The sequence below is a fragment of the Nerophis ophidion genome, linkage group LG08 (assembly GCF_033978795.1).
Source record: "Nerophis ophidion isolate RoL-2023_Sa linkage group LG08, RoL_Noph_v1.0, whole genome shotgun sequence".
Classification (NCBI taxonomy): Eukaryota; Metazoa; Chordata; class Actinopteri; order Syngnathiformes; family Syngnathidae; genus Nerophis; species Nerophis ophidion.
In genome coordinates, this window is record NC_084618.1 from 39,636,851 (window position 1) to 39,657,435 (window position 20,585).

The window sequence follows — 20,585 nt, forward strand, 5'->3', positions numbered from 1 at the left end:
AGTTTGAACATCAAATATCTTGTCTTTGTAGTGCATTCAACTGAATATGGGTTGAAAATGATTTGCAAATCATTGTATTCCGTTTATATTTACATCCAACACAATTTCCCAACTCATATGGAAACGGGGTTTGTAAATAAAGCTGCTCATGATATTTCAAATCCAGCTACTGCAATCCTAGAATAGAATAGAATAGAATGGACTTTATTGTCATTATATTTGCATATAACGAGATTAAGGACTCCAACTTAAGGTGCAGTATAGGGAACAAATATGGGGTAAAAATGAATAACACAAGAGGTACTAAAGGAAAACTTAATTGGAATAAACAGACTACTATCAAATAAAAAAAATTAAAAAATCCTGTACAACATACAAAACACTAGAAATACAAAATACTGTACAATATACGGAAAAAGACAAGAGTACCGAAGTAATAAATAACAATCAGTGTCAGACGTATTGCACTTGAAGGGTAGTATAGCACAGTAGAGTATTAGGGTAAGATATTGTATAGGGTTGAATTGTTATTATTATAAGTTAGAGTTCAACATGGTGACAGCTCTGGGAAAGAAGCTGTCTCTGAGCCTGTTTGTTCTGGCTCTGATGCACCTGTAGCACTTGCCTGATGGTAGCAGGTCGAACAGGTAAAAGCCAGGGTCTGTGCTGTCTTTGGTGATGTTTTTTGTTTTCTTGAGGCAACGGGAGTTATGTAAATCCTTCAGGGAGGGTAGGGGGCAGCCGATGATTTTTTTTGTGCAGACTTTATGACCCTCTGAATTGCCTGTTTGTTGGCTTCAGTGCAGCTGGCGTACCACACTGTCATGCAGTACGTCAGCAGGCTCTCGACAGCCGAGCGATAGAAGGTCACCATCAGCTGTCTCTCCAGTCTCTTCTTGTGGCGTTAACTAAACTGCATGTTACTGTTCTTTGCCCGTGTGCTAATTAGAGACCACGGTGAATACTCTTGACCTGTTGGCTGCAAAATACTCTGGGGTTATTTGAATTGAGGTTTATTAGAGAAATTAGAGCTGGGATATTTAACTAAATTGTTTTGGGGGCCACATTTCCAGAAAGCTAAGGACCGGAAGGCCGGACTTCTCCCTTCATTATTAACCTGTTTATATATATATTACGGTGAACCAGCGTCATCTACAGTAGACATTTGAGTTTAGTCTATTTATTTTGTCACAGTTCCAGGAGTGTTCTGCTGTTTTTGAGGACGTTCCACAAAATACCGAGTCAAATATCATCTCTACGACAGCAGTGTGGTGTTTTTAAAAAAACCTGCTGCCAAAATGTGTGTCTCACATTTGAAGAGTCCAAATTAAGTGAAAGACAGGACCTAAAATGAAACCTAGAGGAACACTGTTAGTATAACTGAAGTCAAACAGTTGACTACTGACTGCATCTGAAGTAAACAAGCTACAGCAACACCTTAGTTACATACAGTGAATACAGGAAGTATTCATACCCCTTAAATGTTTAACTTTGTTTCATTGCAGCCATGTACTAAAATACAAAAAGTTGATTTTATTTCTCATTAATGTACATACAGTCAGCATTCCATCTTGACAGAAATGTTGAATTTATTTGCAAATGTATAAAAAATCTAATAAAAAAACACAAGTACATAAGTATTCAGACCCTTTGCTTAATACTTTGTTGAGGCACCACTCATCACCAGGCCAATACCATCACTACAGTGAAGCATGGTGGAGGCAGCATCATGCTGTGGGGATAGTTTTCAGTGGCAGGAACTGGGTGACGAGTCACGATAAAGGAAAAGATAAATGCAGCAATGTACAGAGACATTCTGGATGAAAACCAACGCTTCCCATCCAATCTGACGGCTCTTGAGAGGTGCTGCAAAGAGGAATGGTCGAAACTGCCCAAAGATAGGTGTGCCGAGCTTATAGCATCATATTAAAAAATACTTGAGGTTGTAATTGCCGCCTATGGCTCATCAACAAAGTATTGAGCAAAGCGTCTGAAAACTTATGTAAATGAGATTTTTGAAATTTTGTAATCAAAAATATTGCAATATTTCTTTTTTTCTGTCAATATGGGGTGCTGAGTTTGCAGTAATTCGAAATGAAATTATTTTTGGATTTTAGCAAATGTCTGTAATGAACCAAAGAGTGAAACATTTAAGGGGGTTTGAATACTTACCCACCGTACCCATTGTAAATCACATTATGGAAATAAATTGTAACTGACAAAAAGGAGAGGACTTAAAGTGGTGCCTTGAGGAACACCTACAAATCATAAGGTTGGACCCCAAGGTTAAAATGTCAACGCAATGGTGTGCCAATGTGTTATCAGTGGTCCACGTTCTCTATACGACAGGAACACTCTCGTAGTTTTCGTTATTTGCTGCAAAAATGTTTGTCTCCGAAGTTTTAAACTGAACTTGGAGGTCAGTTTGGTGTCATTCTTGGTCAGCCAGTTGAATATACCTGCTTTAGGGTGTGTTGGTTTAGTTTTTCTTCTCGTCTCACGTATGTGTGTCCACCATCCTTAGGCGTCACCCATCTGTGCGACCAGTGCGCCTTCGCCACCGGCGACATCGACGTGCTGCTCCAGCACTACGACAGCTGTCACAGCCTGATCAACTTAAAGGGGGCAGCGCCACACGTCAAGGCGGAGGAGGAGGCTGGGCTGGACGGCAAGGACGATGGCCGTGGTGGTGGCGAGAGGGAATACTCATGCACAAAGTGCCACTTCATCACGGAGGTGGAGGAGGAGATTTTCAGACACTACAGGTAAGCAGGGATCAGTGTTTATGGCGTCAAACAGGACGCAAGCGAATACATCCAGGAGGCATGCTGTCGTTGTTAAAGTTAATCTAGTAGTCTAGTGCAATGTTTTTCAACCACTGTGCCGTGAGATACAGTCTGGTGTGCCGTGGGAGATGATGTATTTTCACCTATTTGGGTTAGAAATATTTTTTGCAAACCAGTAATAATAGTCTGCAAACAGTGCAAATGATGTGTTGTTGTTGAGTGCCGTGCTGTCGAGAGCTCGGCAGTGACCGTGTAATACTCTTCCATATCAGTAGGTGGCAGCCGGTAGCCAATTGCTTTGTAGATGTTGGTAACAGCGGGAGGCAGGGTGCAGGTAAAAAGGTGTTTACTCCTTAAACCAAAAATAAACAAAATACGAGTGCCCCTTAAGAAAAGGCATTGAAGCTTAGGGAAGGCTATGCAGAACGAAACCAAAACTGAACTGGCTACAAAGTAAACAAAGATTGAATGCTGGACGACAGCAAAGACTTACTTTGGAGCAAAGGCGGAGTCCACAATGTACAATCAAACATGACATGACAATCGACAATGTCCCCACAAAGAAGGATAAATACGACTGAAATATTCTTGATTGCTAAAACTAAGTAGATGCGGGAAATATCGCTCAAAGGAAGACATGAAACTGCTCCAGGAAAATACCAAAAAAAGAGAAAAAGCCAGCAAAATAGGAGCCAAGACAAGAACTAAAACACTATACACAGGAAAACTCAAAATAAGTCAGGGTGTGATGTGACAGGTGGTGACAGTACACCTACTTTGAGACAAAACCTATATTGCTTGGCTATGGTTTAAAGTCGTATCCAACAATTGCGACAATGTTTTACTGTCAACTGAGATTTGTTTTTTAATGATTTCTGCTGCTGGTGTGCCTCCGGATTTTTTTCAACGCAAAAAATGTGCCTTGGCTCAAAAAAGGTTGAAAAACACTGGTCTAGTGAATACACTGTTATGGGTATTTTATTACATCTTCTAAAGGGACAATACTGTAAATGAAAGTGGATGTGGACACATTTTAGTGTAGCAGTATACAGATTTTATAGCCGTGGACATTTGACCCAATACGTAAAAATTATTGTCTAAATATCTGTCAAGAAAAGTAAGTATTGTGTTAAGCATGGTGGTACAAGCATAGACTGGGGACTGCATGAGTGCTGTTGGTACAGGAAAACTACGGTTGAGGACAAACAATGAACTAAGAATAATGGGGCCATGTGACATTTTTCAAACGTGATAATGAACACAAACACCTCCGAAATGATCTGCTGCCTTGGTCAGGATGGAGCGGCCAATTATGTCTCCTCCACACCTAAACCTGATCGAGCAGCTCCGGGGCATAGGAAGGAAGGAAGCAAATAACGCAAGTACGGGAAGAATGCAAGAAAGTAAGGAAAAAAGGAGCAGAAGCATTTAGGAAGGAGTGCAAGGAATGAAGGAAGGAAGGAGCACTAGGAAGAAACTAAGAAAACACAACCAAGGAAGGAAGTAACGCAAGGAAGAAAAGAAGGAAGTAAGAAAGGGAGGTAGGAGCGCGAGGAAGGGTCGCAAGGAAGAAAGGAAAGAAGGATGGAGCAAATGTAAGGGAAGAAATGAGCACAAGGAAGGACTATGTGAGCACAAAAAGAGAGGAAAGAGAGAGCACAAGGAAGGACGGAGCTCATAGAGGGAAGGAAGGAGCACAAGGGAGTAAGGAAAGAAGAAGCGGCAGGAAGGAAGGAGCACAATGGAATGAATAAAGAAGGAAAGCAGGCAAGGAAGGAAGGAAGGATGGAAGGTAAAAAAAGTAGGGAGAGCAAAGAATCGAAAGTACGAGCTTGCGAAAACAAGGAAAAAGTGCGAAGAAGGAAGTAAAGATCAAAGAAAGAAACACAAGACATGCGGGTAGGATAGAGCGCAAGCCAGCAAGCAAGAAGGGCAAGAATGGTAACAGAGCAACAAAGGAAGGAAGGAGTACAAGGAAGGAAAGAATGCAAAGAGAGCAAGGAAGGAGCCCAGGGAAGGAAGGAAGGGAAGAGTGTAAAAGAAGGAAAGAATGCAAAGAAGGCAGGAACGTAAAGAAGGAAAGAGAAGTTAAATCACCTCCAGCAGCTCCAACAATGATGTCATCAAGGAGAAGTAGAAGAGTATTACATAAACAACATGCATTTCCTACTGCTTATTCCCTTTCGGGGCCGCGGGGGGCGCTGGCGTCTATCTCAGCTACAATCGGGCGGAAGGCGGGGTACACCCTGGACAAGTCGCCCCCACATCGCAGGGCCAACACAGATAGACAGACTCACACTCACATTCACACACTAGGGCCAATTTAGTGTTGCCAATCAACCTATCCCCAGGTGCATGTCTAAACAACAGTTATTCTCAAATATTGCCCAAGAGGATTAAGGCAGTGCTAAATAACAATATTCATATTCAATATCACACTAAATATTCACACCAAGTACTGTATTTCCTTTAAAAGCCGCCGGGGCGCTAATTAATTTAAAACCTCTTCTCACTCCTGCGCTTATTCAAGGCATGCGGTAAAAGTAAGCAGGCGCTAATCATTTTAAAACCTTGTCTCACCCCTGCGCTTACCAATGACATGCAATAAAAAATCGAGTGTGATGATAAAAAATACTAATAAAAAATTATTCTGCCAAGTAGTTGGGGACGACTGCTCTACAACATGTCACCGCGCCCACGTTTGTACCATGCTATCTGCTTGTCGGTAGGACGCATGCATTTCGCTGCTTCTCATAGGAGACTGCAATGGATACTTGGTCAACAGCCATACTGTTTACACTGATGGTTGTGATATAAGTGAATTGAAGTGAATTATATATTTATATAGCGTTTTTTCTCGAAGTGACTCAAAGCGCTTTACATAGTGAAACCCAATATCTAATTTTTACATTTAAACCTGTGTGGGTGCCACTAGAAGCAGGTGGGTAAAGTGTCTTGCTCAAGGACACAACAGCAGTGACTAGGATGGCAGAAGCGGGGATGGAACCTGCAACCCTCAAGTTGCTGGCACGGCCGCTCTACCAACCGAACTATACCGCCCCAACTTCAAAACTCTTACTAATATGCGCCACACTCTGTGAACACACACCAAACACATTTCTGGAGAACATTGGCTCTGTAACACATTATAAACGCAACATAAGAATTACCCAGAATTCCAATGCATCCATGACTCTTGGCTATATTATACACGCGCCCCCAACCCCGCCCACCTCAACCGACGCACGGGGGGGGTTGGTGCTAGCATGTGTATAATATAGCCAAGAGTCATCGATGCATTGGAATTCTGGGTAATTCTTATGTTTCGTTTACAATGTGTTACAGGGCCAATTTTTCTCCAGAAATGTGTTTGTTATTCTTGTTTGGTTAGGGTTCACAGAGTGTGGCGCATATTAGTAAGAGTGTTATAATTGTTTTATATCACAATCATTAGTGTGATCTGTATGGCTGTGGAACAAGACCCCTGGTTTACACATAGTATAAGCAAAAATGACGGCAGAGGAAGCATCACTCGTGACGTCACGAATTTGAACCGGCGGTAAAAATAAGCATGCGCTAATAAATTTGGGGAGCGAGATTTACCCGGCAGTAATTCAAGGCAGGCGCATATTACATGCCCGGCGGCTATTCAAGGAAATACGGTATACCATTTGGACATGTTCACTTTGAGCTGTACTTACTCGGTTTTCCAGAAATGTACACAACCATTGTTGTGTTGTACTGCTACATACGCTGAACACTGACTCTTTTAAAGCATATGCATGTTTACTGTATATATTATGAGTTTTAATAACAACACCGTCGTAGTCATTCAATGTTTATAACCAGATTGAAGTTGTCTTCTTCATGGTCTCTTCTCAGGCGTGTCCACTCGTGTTGCCGCTGCCGACACTGCGACTTCACGGCCTCCGATTCATCCGCGCTCCTCGACCATTTCAACACGGCCCACTGTCACGAAACTCCGCCGCCGCTGAGCTCGTTGGCGACGCCGACCCTGACTCTCTCTGCAAACGGCTGCTCGGCGCCCTCCACCTTAGCCATAAAGGAGGAGAGCAAGGGTGATCTTCGCCTGCTTTATTCCCTGGCGCCGCCCGAGGGACGCCTGGCTGAGGGTGGCCGGGAGGAGATGATAAAAAGTGAGGGCGGCGAAGAGAAAGCGAGAGAGCGGGAGAAAGGCTGGGTGCTCGGGGAGACGAGAGGCGGCGAGCAGGCCCATGGTCTCCTCTGGGTGCCAAAGGACCGAATGGGACCTGAAAGAGGGACAGGAGGCGGGAGCCCCTCGATTTTTCACTCGCCGCTGTCAGTATCATTTATTTCTGCCAACCACGAATCCTCGCAGCATAAACGAGGTGTGGCCTCGCCAAGCATGGTCTACCTGGGAGATACCAAGTCCTTTTTGGGAGACGCCAAGCTCTACGGAGGAGGGAGGCGGCCTGGAGGCGGAGCCGCCACCACCGCTATCGGAGGAGAGAAATTGAGCCAGATACCCCCTCAGCAGCAATATGCAGGAGGAGGCAGTGGAAGTGTGGGAGGACAGGAAGGGAAAGCTGCTAAAGAAGAGTCCCAGTCGCTGCTACGGGTAAACACTTCACCTTTACACCTATTTTATACATATTTTCTTATCTATCAAAAATGGGGTTTTCACCTACAACCGGGTCAACAGGCTCTCTGACAGGGACAGACAGCCTTATTGACGGGACTTTTGTTCCCATGGCGACAACCCATCAAGTCCAGTTTGCCTCACCGGCCTCTCTGTCCATTACAAGTGATGTTATAGGCTGGCGGGTACCCGATTGGGGTTTACCGCCAGTCGCGCCGTTTATTGTCTATGATCGCATGGGCCCCAAATGTAGTGTGTGTGGGCGGATGTCGAGTCAAAGCATGGGCTGAGTGGTGTGACAGTGGAACGCATGATGACTGAATGTGTGAGCTTATATCTTGGACTGACTGGCTAATTATGCATCGTGTCTGTCTGTCTGTCTGTCTGTGTGTGTGTGTGTGTGTGTGTGTGTGTGTGTGTGTGTGTGTGTGTGTGTGTGTGTGTGTGTGTGTGTGTGCGTGTTGGCAACACTTGGCAGACAGGCAGGGTGTGTCTGCAAGAGGTTTACTCATTTCTTGGGTGGGGCAGTGAGAAAGAGAACATTAAGATGAGAAGAAAAGAAGGGGAGTAGTTCAAACAAATTAACCCTTCAGGGGTGTTTATGTTACACAGTTTATCCTTTTATAAGCGCTGAGCTACACTATCTTACCACTGTGTTTTAAGAAAACAGGACACATTTGTTATACATAGGAACTAGACTAATTAGACTAGACTGAGACTCAGACGTCCTTTTTATTGTCATTCAAATTTGAAATTTACAGTATAAATAATGAGGCACATTTTATTCGATAGGATACTGAGGGCAGCAAAGAAGAGTCTATACATGTTGATGCACCACAATCAACCATTCTGTTTGAATTATTATGGCGGAAAATACTGAACTGGCAAACTAATGAACGACGGCAATCGATACAAATGTTCGGTTGTTAAATAGGCACTTTCTTTAAAGTCAAAGCTAAGTGGAGATGATGGAATGCTTCTCACCTGTAATTCTCACGGTTATGTTAGATTCACTATGGATTGGACTTTCACAATATCATGTTAGATCCCCTGGACATCCATTGCTTTCGGTCCCCTGGGGGAGGGGTGGTTGACCACATATGCGGTCCTCTCCAAGGTTTCTCATAGTCAGCATTGTCGACGTCCCACAGGGGTGAGTTTTTCCTTGCCCTTATGTGGGCTCTACTGAGGATGTCGTTGTGGTTTGTGCAGCCCTTTGAGACACTTGTGATTTAGGGCTATATAAATAAACATTGATTGATTGCTTCAGGAAGAATATTGTGGGCAGCACAATGGAAGAGGCGTTAGTGCGTCTGCCTCACAAAACGAAGGTCCTGGGTTCCATCCTGCGCCCAAGATCTTTCTGTATGGAGTTTGCACGTCCTCTCCGTGACTGCTTGGGTTACTTCCGGGTACTACGGCTTCCTCTCACTTCCAAAAATAGCACCTGGGGATAGGTTGATTGGCAACACTAAATTGGCCCTAGTGTGTGAATGTGAGTGTGAATGTTGTCTGTCTATCTGTGTTGGCCCTGTGATGAGGTGGGGACTTGTCCAGGGTGTACTCCGCCTTCCGCTCGATTATAGCTGAGATAGGCTCCTCCCGCGACTCCAAAGGGAATAAGCGGTAGAAATGGAAGGAAGAATATTGGGATATTGCAGCATCAAAAGATGACAATCTTTCTGAACAAGACAGGCCTACAAACAATGGGTGGAAACCTAACATATGTCATTCAAGAAGAGACTAAGGGCATCAAAGAGGAGACAATGAAGTATTGTATGTAATATTGCATTTGCAGTATTAAGAGATACAGATCTTTCTGTACAAGACCCAGTACAAAAAGTGGGTGAAAACGGTTTAGGCTTAGTTAAGAAATTATTTTTTTAAACAGAAGACTCAGGGCAGCTTTGTGGAAAACAAAAGGGCAACATTTCAAAAAGACGCGCACAAACACAAAACGGCAACATCAGAAGAAGTGAAGTGAATTATATTTATGTAAGTGCTTTACATAGGTAAATATTCGCGTATATACCGTAATCTACATTTACACCAGTGTGGGTGGATGACGGAAGCGGGAATTAAAACTGGAACCCTCAAGTTGCTGGCAGGGCTGCTCTACTATCTGAGTATTAGAACCATGTTACTATTAAGGAGAAACATGTTATTCAAGAAGAGACATGATGGCAGTAATGAGGAATCTTTACATGTTGATGCGTTCCAATCAACCATTTTGTGTATATTAATAATATGGGAAAATGCTGCATTGACACACTAACAAACGACGGCAATGGAAGAAATCGGTTGGTTCTTGAGTAAGCACATTTTATTCAAGAACAGACTGAGGGCAGCAAAATGGACATAGTGTAGTGTAATGGAGATAAACGTGTCATTCAGAAAAAGACAAGCTAACAAATAACAGATTAAAAGGGTTGTTGGTCTCAGGAGCTTTATTATTCAAGGGGGAGACAGGGCAGACAAGTGGAGAGGAGACTATGGAGCATGATAAGTGTTTAAATCAAAGCAAAATGTTCTAGCAGTTGTTAGTAAGGAGAGGCGTTGTATTTAAGCCGGGATTGAGGGTAAAGAATAGTAAAGTGGAGACTCTGAAATAAAATTATAATGCGCTTACTGGTGAGAAAAGAGGGCAGCAAAGTGGAGACTATAGAGTCTATAAAGCACTGCCTTGTATAAAGGTAAAAACACAGCAAACGGGCGTGGTAAAGTTAGCGTGTGTTCATTTTAGTGGAAACAACTAATGTTGGGACCTGCTATTACGTGCAGAAACAATAATGTCTGGAGCTGTGTCGAGCCGAGTATGTACTGTGCAATGCGGCAAAAAGGATTGCTGTTACAGATACTGGAAGCTGAGATTACACCCCAAGTTGGTTTTAACATACTTTATGAAAATGTTCAGTCATTTTCTTCTGCACATGTCCACTTGTGTTAGAAGGAATGAAAGCACTGCTAGGACGACAAAAAACGAATGTGACATATTAATTTTATTAGCCCTGAGCACGATTGACTGTTATTGTAATCTTAAATATTTATCCAGTGTTTCCATGGCATGCACGCAACACGGCGCCGTGCAATGATGAGTCAAAATGATGAGTCAACATCAGGCAGGGCATAGGAGGGGCAGGACTCTCCACTCTAAATCTTATCTTACGCTTGGGGGTGGAAAAAAAAATCATGAATGAACATCATCAAGTCGACTACTATTTCCAAGCAGTAAAATAAATCTGGTGAGACCACCATTGCTGTGCGAGGTGTTTCTTCATGTAATATTATTAAACGCAGCTCATTTTTTGTTATTTCTTCACTTTTCACTGTCCAGCGAGGGGAGGAAGGACAAGAATGATGAATAAAGGTGTTAAAAAAAAGAAAAAAAGCAGAAACAAACGGCCACATTTTATTATTGCACTTTTTTTTTTCACCAGGTTTGTTTTTCTTTACATCCTTTTTCCACTTCCTTCCCCAAAGAATCCCCGATTGAGCATGATTGATAAAAAGTGTAGGCATGTATGCTCATGTTGAGCTTTCCCTTTTAAAAGAGTTGATTTGTGTTGAAGCATTGCATCGTTAAGCCACATTGCGCCTCCTGTTGGCTTTTTGCGGCGTGATTTACTGCGCTGACGTCAAACTCAGGCTCACGTGTGACTTTCTACCTCCTAGTGAGACAACTGAAGTGTGCGGCGGCTTTTGGAGAGCTTTGGAAACACCACATGAAATTGAAACAGGTTGGATGACGAGGAGAACAACTTATTTTCCAGGGTAAATTGAGGGTAACAAAGTGGAGAATGAGGCGTATAGTAGCACTGCAACATCCAGGGAGGAACGTAATTTGCAACAAAACCCACAAACTTACAACATAGTTGTAAAGAACCATGTGATTATTGGTATGAAGGCACATTGTATTTCAGATGAGACTGAGGGCAACAAAGTGGAAACAGTGTAGTATGTTAATTATGCAGCATCAAGACATAAGCAACGTACTTAAACAAGACACGCTGAAAAACATCAATGGATAACAACAGTTGTGGGTTTGTAAGGAGTCACATTTGATTCAAGAGGAGACTGAGGGCAGCAATGTGGAAATCAAAAGAGCATCATTCAGAGAGACACACACAATGAACAGTAACTTGAGAGGAGAACCATTTTATTAATAAGCAGAAATATCTAAGCAAGAGGAGACTAAGGGCAGCAAAAGGGAGACAGCGCAGTGTTGCATCTAATATTGCAGCGTCCTAAGATGAAGATCATGCTAAAATGGTTTTATTTGAGAAAAGACTGAGGGCAGCAATGTGGAAAACAAAAGGGCATGATTCAGGAAGAGGCATGCAAACGACAAACCACAACATAGCACGATAAGTACAGTATTTGGTGTTAGGAGACACGTTTTATTCAGGAGGAGACCGCCCAAATGCAGCTGAGATAGGCTCCAGCTCACCCCGCAACCCCAAAAAAGGGACAAGCGGTAGGAAAAGGATGGATGGATGGACTTAGTGTAGCAAAACGGAGACTTTGAAGTATTGTATGTCGTAATTGCAACATTATGAGATAAAGATCATCCTTTACAACAAAGGCAAACAAGCAACAATGGCTTGAAATGGTTGTGGTTTAGTAGGGAGAAACATTTTTGAGGAGAATGAGGGCAGCGATGTGGAGAACAAAAGGCATCATTCTGGAAGATGCACGCAAAAACAAACCACAACATGGGAAAAGAACCATGTTGTTACGAATTATGTTTTACTCAAGAGGAGACTGAGGTCAGCAGAGAAGAGACAGTGGAGTATTGTATGCAATTTTGCAGCATTAAGAGATATAGATCATACTGAATGAGAAATGCCAAAAACAATGAATTAAAATGTCTTAGTAAGGAAAGACATTTTATTCAAGAGAGGACTGATGTCACCAAAACTGGATATGAAAAAGCCGTTATTCAGAAAATGCATGTAAACAACGAACAGCAACATGAAACGTGAACTATGTGGTATTGATAAGAGACACATTTTGTTTAGGAGAAGACTGAGGGCAACAGAAAGTATCCATCATCATCTTCCGCTTATCCGAGGTCGGGTCGCGGGGGCAACAGCCTAAGCAGGGAAACCCAGACTTCCCTCTCCCCAGCCACTTCGTCTAGCTCTTCCCGGGGGATCCCGAGGCGTTCCCAGGCCAGCCGGGAGACATAGTCTTCCCAACGTGTCCTGGGTCTTCCCCGTGGCCTCCTACCGGTTGGACGTGCCCTAAACACCTCCCTAGGGAGGCGTTCGGGTGGCATCCTGACCAGATGCCCGAACCACCTCATCTGGCTCCTCTCGATGTGGAGGAGCAGCGGCTTTACTTTGAGTTCCTCCCGGATGGCAGAGCTTCTCACCCTATCTCTAAGGGAGAGCCCCGCCACACGGCGGAGGAAACTCATTTCGGCCGCTTGTACCCGTGATCTTATCCTTTCGGTCATGACCCAAAGCTCATGACCATAGGTGAGGATGGGAACGTAGATCGACCGGTAAATTGAGAGCTTTGCCTTCCGGCTCAGCTCCTTCTTCACCACAACGGATCGATAAAAGGTCCGCATTACTGAAGACGCCGCACCGATCCGCCTGTCGATCTCACGATCCACTCTTCCCTCACTCGTGAACAAGACTCCTAGGTACTTGAACTCCTCCACTTGGGGCAGGGTCTCCTCCCCAACCCGGAGATGGCACTCCACCCTTTTCCGGGCGAGAACCATGGACTCGGACTTGGAGGTGCTGATTCTCATTCCGGTCGCTTCACACTCGGCTGCGAACCGATCCAGCGAGAGCTGAAGATCCCGGTCAGATGAAGCCATCAGGACCACATCATCTGCAAAAAGCAGAGACCTAATCCTGCGGTTACCAAACCGGAACCCCTCAACGCCTTGACTGCGCCTAGAAATTCTGTCCATAAAAGTTATGAACAGAATCGGTGACAAAGGACAGCCTTGGCGGAGTCCAACCCTCACTGGAAATGTGTTCGACTTACTGCCAGAAAGTAGACTGGAGTAATTTATGTAGTATTACAACATTAAGAAATGAAGATCATTCTGTACAACCCACACCGACCAACAAAGGATGAACAGGGTTGTGGGTTGTTAAGGACACACATTCTATTCAATGGGAGACTGAGGGCAGCAATTGGGAGATCCGAAGAGTATTGTTCAGAAAAAACAAACCGCAACACAAAACGAGAACCATGTTACTAACAAGCACATACATTTTATGATGCAAGAGGAGACTGAGGGCACCAAAAAGGTGTATTGCATCTAATATTCCAGCATCTAGAGATAAACATCATTTTAAACAAGACCCAACATCAAACTATGGATAAAAAACGGTTTTGGCTTGTTAAAAAATATTTATTTTTTTTCCAAGAGGAGACTGAGGGCAACAATGTAGAAAATAAAGGAGCAATCATTTAAAAAAGATGCACACAAACAACAAACCCAACAAACTTTATTCAGAAAATATAAGACACACTTACCAATCCAAAAGGAGACTGAACGTATAAATAAACAACATTGCAGCGCCCAGAACAAGTCACGCTAACAACAGCTATTAACAAGGAGAACCATATGGTTCTTGTAATATTTATTAATGAGGAGATTGAGGGCAAATTGCAGCGGAATGGAGAATGTGGGGTATAAGCACTGCAACATTGCACAAGCTAATGGATGGCAAGGAGCGCCACGTAGGTACTGCGCCGCTGGGAAGGAGCAAAGTATTTGGACACAGGGCTGTTAGAGCTACAGTGGAGTTAAAGGCCTACTGAAACCCACTACTACCCACCACGCAGTCTGATAGTTTATATATCAATGATGAAATATTAACATTGCAACACATGCCAATACGGCCTTTTTAGTTTACTAAATTGCAATTTTAAATTTCCCGGGAGTTTCGTCTTGAAAACGTCATGTAATGATGACGTGTACGCGTGACGTCATGGGTTTTAAGGAAATATGAGCGCTGCACACAAACAGCTAAAAGTCGTCTGCTTTAACGGCATAATTACACAGTACTTTGGAGATCTGTGTTGCTGAATCTTTTGCAATTTGTTTAATTAATATTGGAGAAGTCACAGTAGAAAGATGGAGTTGGGAAGCTTTAGCCTTTAGCCACACAAACACACAGTGATTCCTTGTTTAAAATTCTTGGAGGTGAACATTGACTATGGATCAAAGCGCGGTCAAGCGAACATGAAACACGACGGAATGTCAACTAGCAGGTTTCGGTGAGAAAATTGTGGTTAAAAAGTCGCTTCTTACCAGAGAAAAGCTGAGCTTGTGCCGTCCATAGCTGCCGTCGACTCCCCTGAGACACTGCGCGTCAAGACACTCTTCCAACTATCAGGTACTATTAAACTTACTAAAACATTAGCAACACAATAGAAAGATAAGGGATTTCCCAGAATTATCCTAGTAAGTGTTTCTAAAAACATCGGAATCTGTCCCAATGCAATCGTGTTTTTTTTTTTTAGTTTTTTTTAAATGTATTTATTTTTTTTAGTCCGTCGCTTTCAATATCCTCAAACACGAATCTTTCATCCTCGCTCAAATTAATGGGGAAATTGTCGTTTTCTCAGTCCGAATAGCGTTTTTTGTTGGAGGCTCCCATTAATAACAATGTGAATGTATGAGGAGCCATCAACATGTGACGTCATCTTCTGCGACTTCCGGTAGAGGCAGGGCTTTTCTCCAGTTACAAACTTTATCGTGGATGTTCTCTACTAAATCCTTTCAGCAAAAATATGGCAATATCGCAAAATGATCAAGTATGACACATAGAATGGACCTGCTATCCCTGTTTAAATAAGAAAATCTCATTTCAGTATGCCTTAAAAGTGGAACGGTTTCTAGCAGTGGTTGATTAGAAATAATTTTGATAAACATCCTTTTATTCATCCATTTCCTACCGCTTGTCCCTATCGGGGTCGCGGGGGGTGCTGGAGCCTATCTCAGCTGCATTCGGGCGGAAGGCGGCGTACACCCTGGCCAAGTCCCCACCTCATCACAGGGCCAACACAGATAGACAACATTCACACTCACATTCACACACTAGATAAACATATGGCGGCAATATATAATGACACAATCTACTCCAACATCGCCGCCTCCCCTCCCCATCCCTGCCCCTCTAGAGTTTTCAGAGAGACTTCTAGCGAGATAAATGTCCATGTGTGCTTTAAGCACATCAGAGAGGAGTTTCATTAAAGTTATTTTCGTTTACATTCCTGCCCGACGGAGCTAATTATGTTGAAAAAGAAAAACGCGCGCGCACACACACACACACACACACACACACACACACACACACACACACACACACACACACACACACAGCTGTATTTCCATAAAGTTCTCATTACTTCGCATTCCGTTCCCCCCCAACCCCACCCACCCAGTCTTCTTCTGTGTTGCGTGTCTGTGCAGTGGCGCATCTGCGCGACTTTCCTTTCTGCTTGTGTACTTAATTAAGTGCGCTGCAGCCCTGCATTTGCATTCCGTCCGAGCGCACGAGTGTGTGTTCGTGTGTGTGTGTGTGTTTTGTAAGGAAATTAAAGCACAAATCGAAAGTTATTTTCCGTAGTGATAATTTAACATCCGCTTTATATCCGCCACAGGAAATTGTGGGGCTTACACAGCTGTCTGTGTGTTTCAAGCAAAGTAGAGTAAAACTAAAGAGATTGTGCGTATAAATGATGCTCCCTGATGGCTGACATTGTTCCGATTAGCTTATCATGTAGCTTAGAAGGTAAAATTACCGACGCCGTAAGCGCATTAAGCTTCGTTTTGTATGTTTGTCCGGTGTATTTAATACGATTGATCTACTTTTTCTGACTTTTGGTTTCTTACAGGAGTCAATATTGATTAGATTAGATTAGATAGTACTTTAGTTATTCCGTCAGGAGAGTTCCTTCAGGGAAATTTAAATTTTCAGCACAATCCCATTCAAGATCAGACAAACATTACAGGGAGACAGAACAGGATCGCTGACGGGTCTGCCAACCTCTGGCGTCCCTTACAAAAAAGGTGAGGTACAGTTAACCAAGGGTAGGGGGGGGGGAATGGGAGAATTTTTTTTTTTTTTTAAATAGATGATTAAAATGAAATAAAAAAAAGTGGTCTCAGCCTGGGCCCTGGAGAGGGGGTCCAGACTGAGGCCAAGGGAAAAAAACAACTCATAGTCATAGTACACATCCCTCTTACATGTGTGTAAGAGGGAAACATCAAACATCAAAGAACACAGAGGACATTAAAGCAGCAGATACAACCAGCGACTTCTACATACAGCTATGAATAAAGAGTAAAATAAACATATCCACTGATGTGGCCTCTGCGGTGTTGGGGTGGAGGGAGCATGGCCAGAGACAGGAGCAGACCCAACAAAGCAACCAAAACAGCCGACTCCACTCTTGGCCATAACACAATTGATAACGCAAACAAGATATTGATTAAAGCAGTGTTTTTTGACCCTTTTTGAGCCAAGCCACATTTTTTGCGTTGAAAAAACCCGGAGGACCACCACCAGCAGAAATCATTAAAAGACGAAACTCAGTTGACAGTAAAAAGTTGTTGTCACAATTATTGGAAATTACTTTAAACCAGGGGTCTCAGACACGATGCCCGCGAGACGTTATTTTGCGGCCCCCACCTTAATATACAAGTTTAATGTTAGTGCGGCCCGCAAGTTTTGTATGAATGTCGCTTGACAGCGTTGTGTGCGGAGCTGAAGGAATCTACCAATCACAGTGTGGTATATGGCGCTCGAGGGCCCAACATTGACGTTACTTGCGTGATGCAAGCAGAGAAATGTTTTGCCGCTTTTCCACTAGACCAGCACGCGCTTTCCCTCCCTCTCTTCCTCCCTCTCTCTCTCCCTCTCTCTCTCTCTCTCTCTCTCTGTCTCTCTCTCTCTCTCTACCCTGGCGTGTCTGTAAACAGTCCGGGCCGGGGAGAGGAGCGTTCCGGTGCAGTAGACCCCAGGGCAAACCCTAACCCAATATGGTTCTTTCAACGTTCTGGGTTGCCTACCCCTGTGTTAGTGGAAAAGCGGAAAATGAGTGAAAGCGACAGAAACGTTGCCATGGAGACAAGGGTTTTCTTACGTGACTGGCTGCAGTCGCTTTTATCTCTTTTTTTTGGTATTTTCTTGTAGTAGTTTCATGTCTTCCTTTGAGCGATAGTTCCCGCACCTACTTTGTTTTAGCGATCAAGAATATTTCTGTTGTTTTTATCCTTCTTTGTGGGGAAATTGTTGATTGTCATGTCATGTTTGGATGTACTTTGTGGACGCCGTCTTTGCTCCACAGTAAGTCTTTGCTGTCGTCCAGCATTCTGTTTTTGTTTACTTTTGTAGCCAGTTCCCTTTTAGTTTTGTTCTGCATAGCCTTCCCTAAGTTTCAATGTCTTTTCTTAGGGGCACTCACCTTTTTTTTTTTTTTTTGGTTAAAGCATCAGACTGCTTTTTATCTGCACCCTGCCTCCCGCTGTTTCCAACATCTACAAAGACATTAGCTACCGGCTGCCACCTACTGATATGGTTACTCTGCTGAGCTCTAGACAGCGCCGACGTTCAACAACAACACATAATTTGCAGACTAAAATTTTTGGTTTGCAAAAAATATTTAGAACCCAAATAGGTGAAATTAGATAATCTCCCACAGCACACCAGACTGTACCTCACGGCACACAAGTGTGCCACGGCACAGTGGTTGAAAAACACTGAATTAAAGCACACTCTTACACAATTAGACTATAATATGTGGGACTGTTCCAACATAAGCTTGTGACAAAGCACAATGAACCCGTCGTGGGACCTAACTGCTAATTTTAGCTCAGACTTGTTCTGATCCAAAAGCCTTTACACACACAAACTGGACTGTTTGTTTGTGCAGCACAGTCACATTTCCTCAGATGGTCGCTCAAATAAACACAGCCACACTCGGAAGGAAAATAAAAGTGCGGGTCTGTCTGTGTGGGGCGGAAACAACGTTGTGCATGCGCGCGTTTTTGCTACAAACAACAAAATGTTGTAATTCTGCAAATGAAGGCAAGTTGAGCAGGTTAATGGACATAAATGCTGAGGTTTCTGCACACTTGTTGCCAGTTGGACTTCACTCAGGCTCAATTAACTGCCCTATAACCCAACATGGGAGTAAAACGTCACAGAGCAACACCCACAAGGCTATTTGCTTAATAAAGTTACATTGAAGTGTCACATATTTAAACAATATGTCCTAAAAAAAGTGGAAAGAACAGAGCTCAATCCTAAAAATTAAAGTACAAGTGATAGTCGCACACACACTAGGTGTAGTGAAATTACTCTCTGCGTTTGACCCATATCTTTGTTACACCTCCTGGGAGGTGAGGGGAGCAGTGAGCAGCAGCGGTGGCCACGCCCGGGAATCGTTTTTGGTGATTTAATCCCTAATTCCAACCCTTCATCCTGAGTGCCAAGCAGGGAGGTAATGGGTCCCATTGTTATAGTCTTTGGTATGACTCAGCTGGGGTTTGAACTCACAACCTACCGATCTCAGGGCGGACTCTCGAACCACAAGGCCACTGAGCAGGTGGCCTTCCTCATGTCTCAGCAGTTCTTTAAACGGCAAATTAGGGTTTTGTCAGTCAGACCCACTAAGGAATTCACTCTTAAAAAATACTATTACTGCATGTGTACATGATGCTAGGTGGCTACATTGTTAGCATAGTTAGTAATGTAACGATATAACGCCGTTGTTTTACAGGCACCGACCAATTTCAATCGGTACTACCAGATATCGATTCACGTAAAATTAAACGGTGCCCTATTTTGATGTATTTGTTGCTTGTGACGTCACACACTTAGTTGCAGCCTTGAGCGGCTCAAACACTTAGCAATTAAACAATCACTCAAGGAGTGGACTCATTCAGACTGCCTCTAAGTAATGTTGCAATTTTCCATGCCAACAAAGTATGTATGCCTCATAAAAAAACACTCAATAGCGATAGCTCGATAATAATTTACATTGATTCGTCATAAACATGGTACTGATTAGCATTACCGATTTTACGTGGCAATTTCAACACCTCCTAGTTTCAGAATGAAAACCACAACTAAGATGCATGTTACATTCAATTAGCTAGTGTATAACAAATACAATACTTACTGTATAAACACTTCTTAGGGCGCAACAAAAGATCGGATTCTCAGCTTCAAGCACCAGTAGAGTGGAAACAAAAGTTGCCTCTATATTAAAGCTATTATCATATACAGCTGATTCATGATACCAAAAGACTTATATGAAGTGTGCGAGTAAATAGATATGATCAAAATAGTATCAATCTCGCAGAAAATCCCGAGCCATTTTTAGAGATAATGAGCTGGCCAAACACGTCATCGTGTGACGTAGAGGTAGGAACCACAGATCCTTTCATCACCAACAACAATGCAAATCATGCAGACTTTGTGGGAGCCAACAACGATTACTGTGGGAAAAATGATGATCCAGAAACATATATTGTTGATCCTGAATATAAGGAAGATAATTTACAAGTGTTAGAAGCTATGAAACACTAAGCATCATGTAGCAGTATTGCTTAGTGCTAAACAAGAAATGAAAACATAATAAAACAATAGCTTACTGTACTATGTCTGCTCTCACTGTGATGACAACTGATAAGATGTCCATATCTTCCCGTTTACATGAAAAATTAATTATGATCCATACGAAGGGTTAAAAAGTTGCTGTCTTTGTTTGTTGGTTTGTCTCCATCATCGGGTATGAATGAAATTCACAGATGAGCAATTTTTTGATTTATGCCTAAATCCTCCTATCTAAATGAGAGGCACGATTCATAATCGAGAATAATTTTGATGAACCGAGACGCGATGCAGTAGTAGCAGAAACGGCAGCAAACGATTAATCTCTGGCTCAACGCTCCCATGCTGCATAAGCTTCTTCTTGTTGCATTACTGCCATCTTCAGTTTTATTTTATATATACATTGAAGTTACTCCTTCAGTCCAGTACAGCATAATCTATAGTTGCTAAAATACTTGGTATGTGTTAGCGCTTACAATAACAATATTACTAATATTTAGTTAATATTCAGGTCACGAGATGCAAATATAACCTTGTTCGCGGTTTTTTGATGGTTGTTTAGAGAGTTTTTGTGGGCCAAAT

The 20,585-nt window shown here is 42.9% G+C and overlaps 1 protein-coding gene across 4 annotated transcripts in view; it reads left to right on the plus strand.

Moving 5' to 3' along the window:
* The window catches only part of trps1 (trichorhinophalangeal syndrome I), a 278,372-nt gene that overhangs the window by 164,926 nt on the left and 92,861 nt on the right, over positions 1 to 20,585 (plus strand). For all 4 annotated transcript variants that reach the window (XM_061908575.1, XM_061908574.1, XM_061908577.1 and 1 more), the window contains exons 8-9: positions 2,525 to 2,765; positions 6,669 to 7,386. In XM_061908575.1, the coding sequence (XP_061764559.1) occupies positions 2,525 to 2,765; positions 6,669 to 7,386 (959 nt within the window). The remainder of the gene's footprint in view (positions 1 to 2,524; positions 2,766 to 6,668; positions 7,387 to 20,585) is intronic.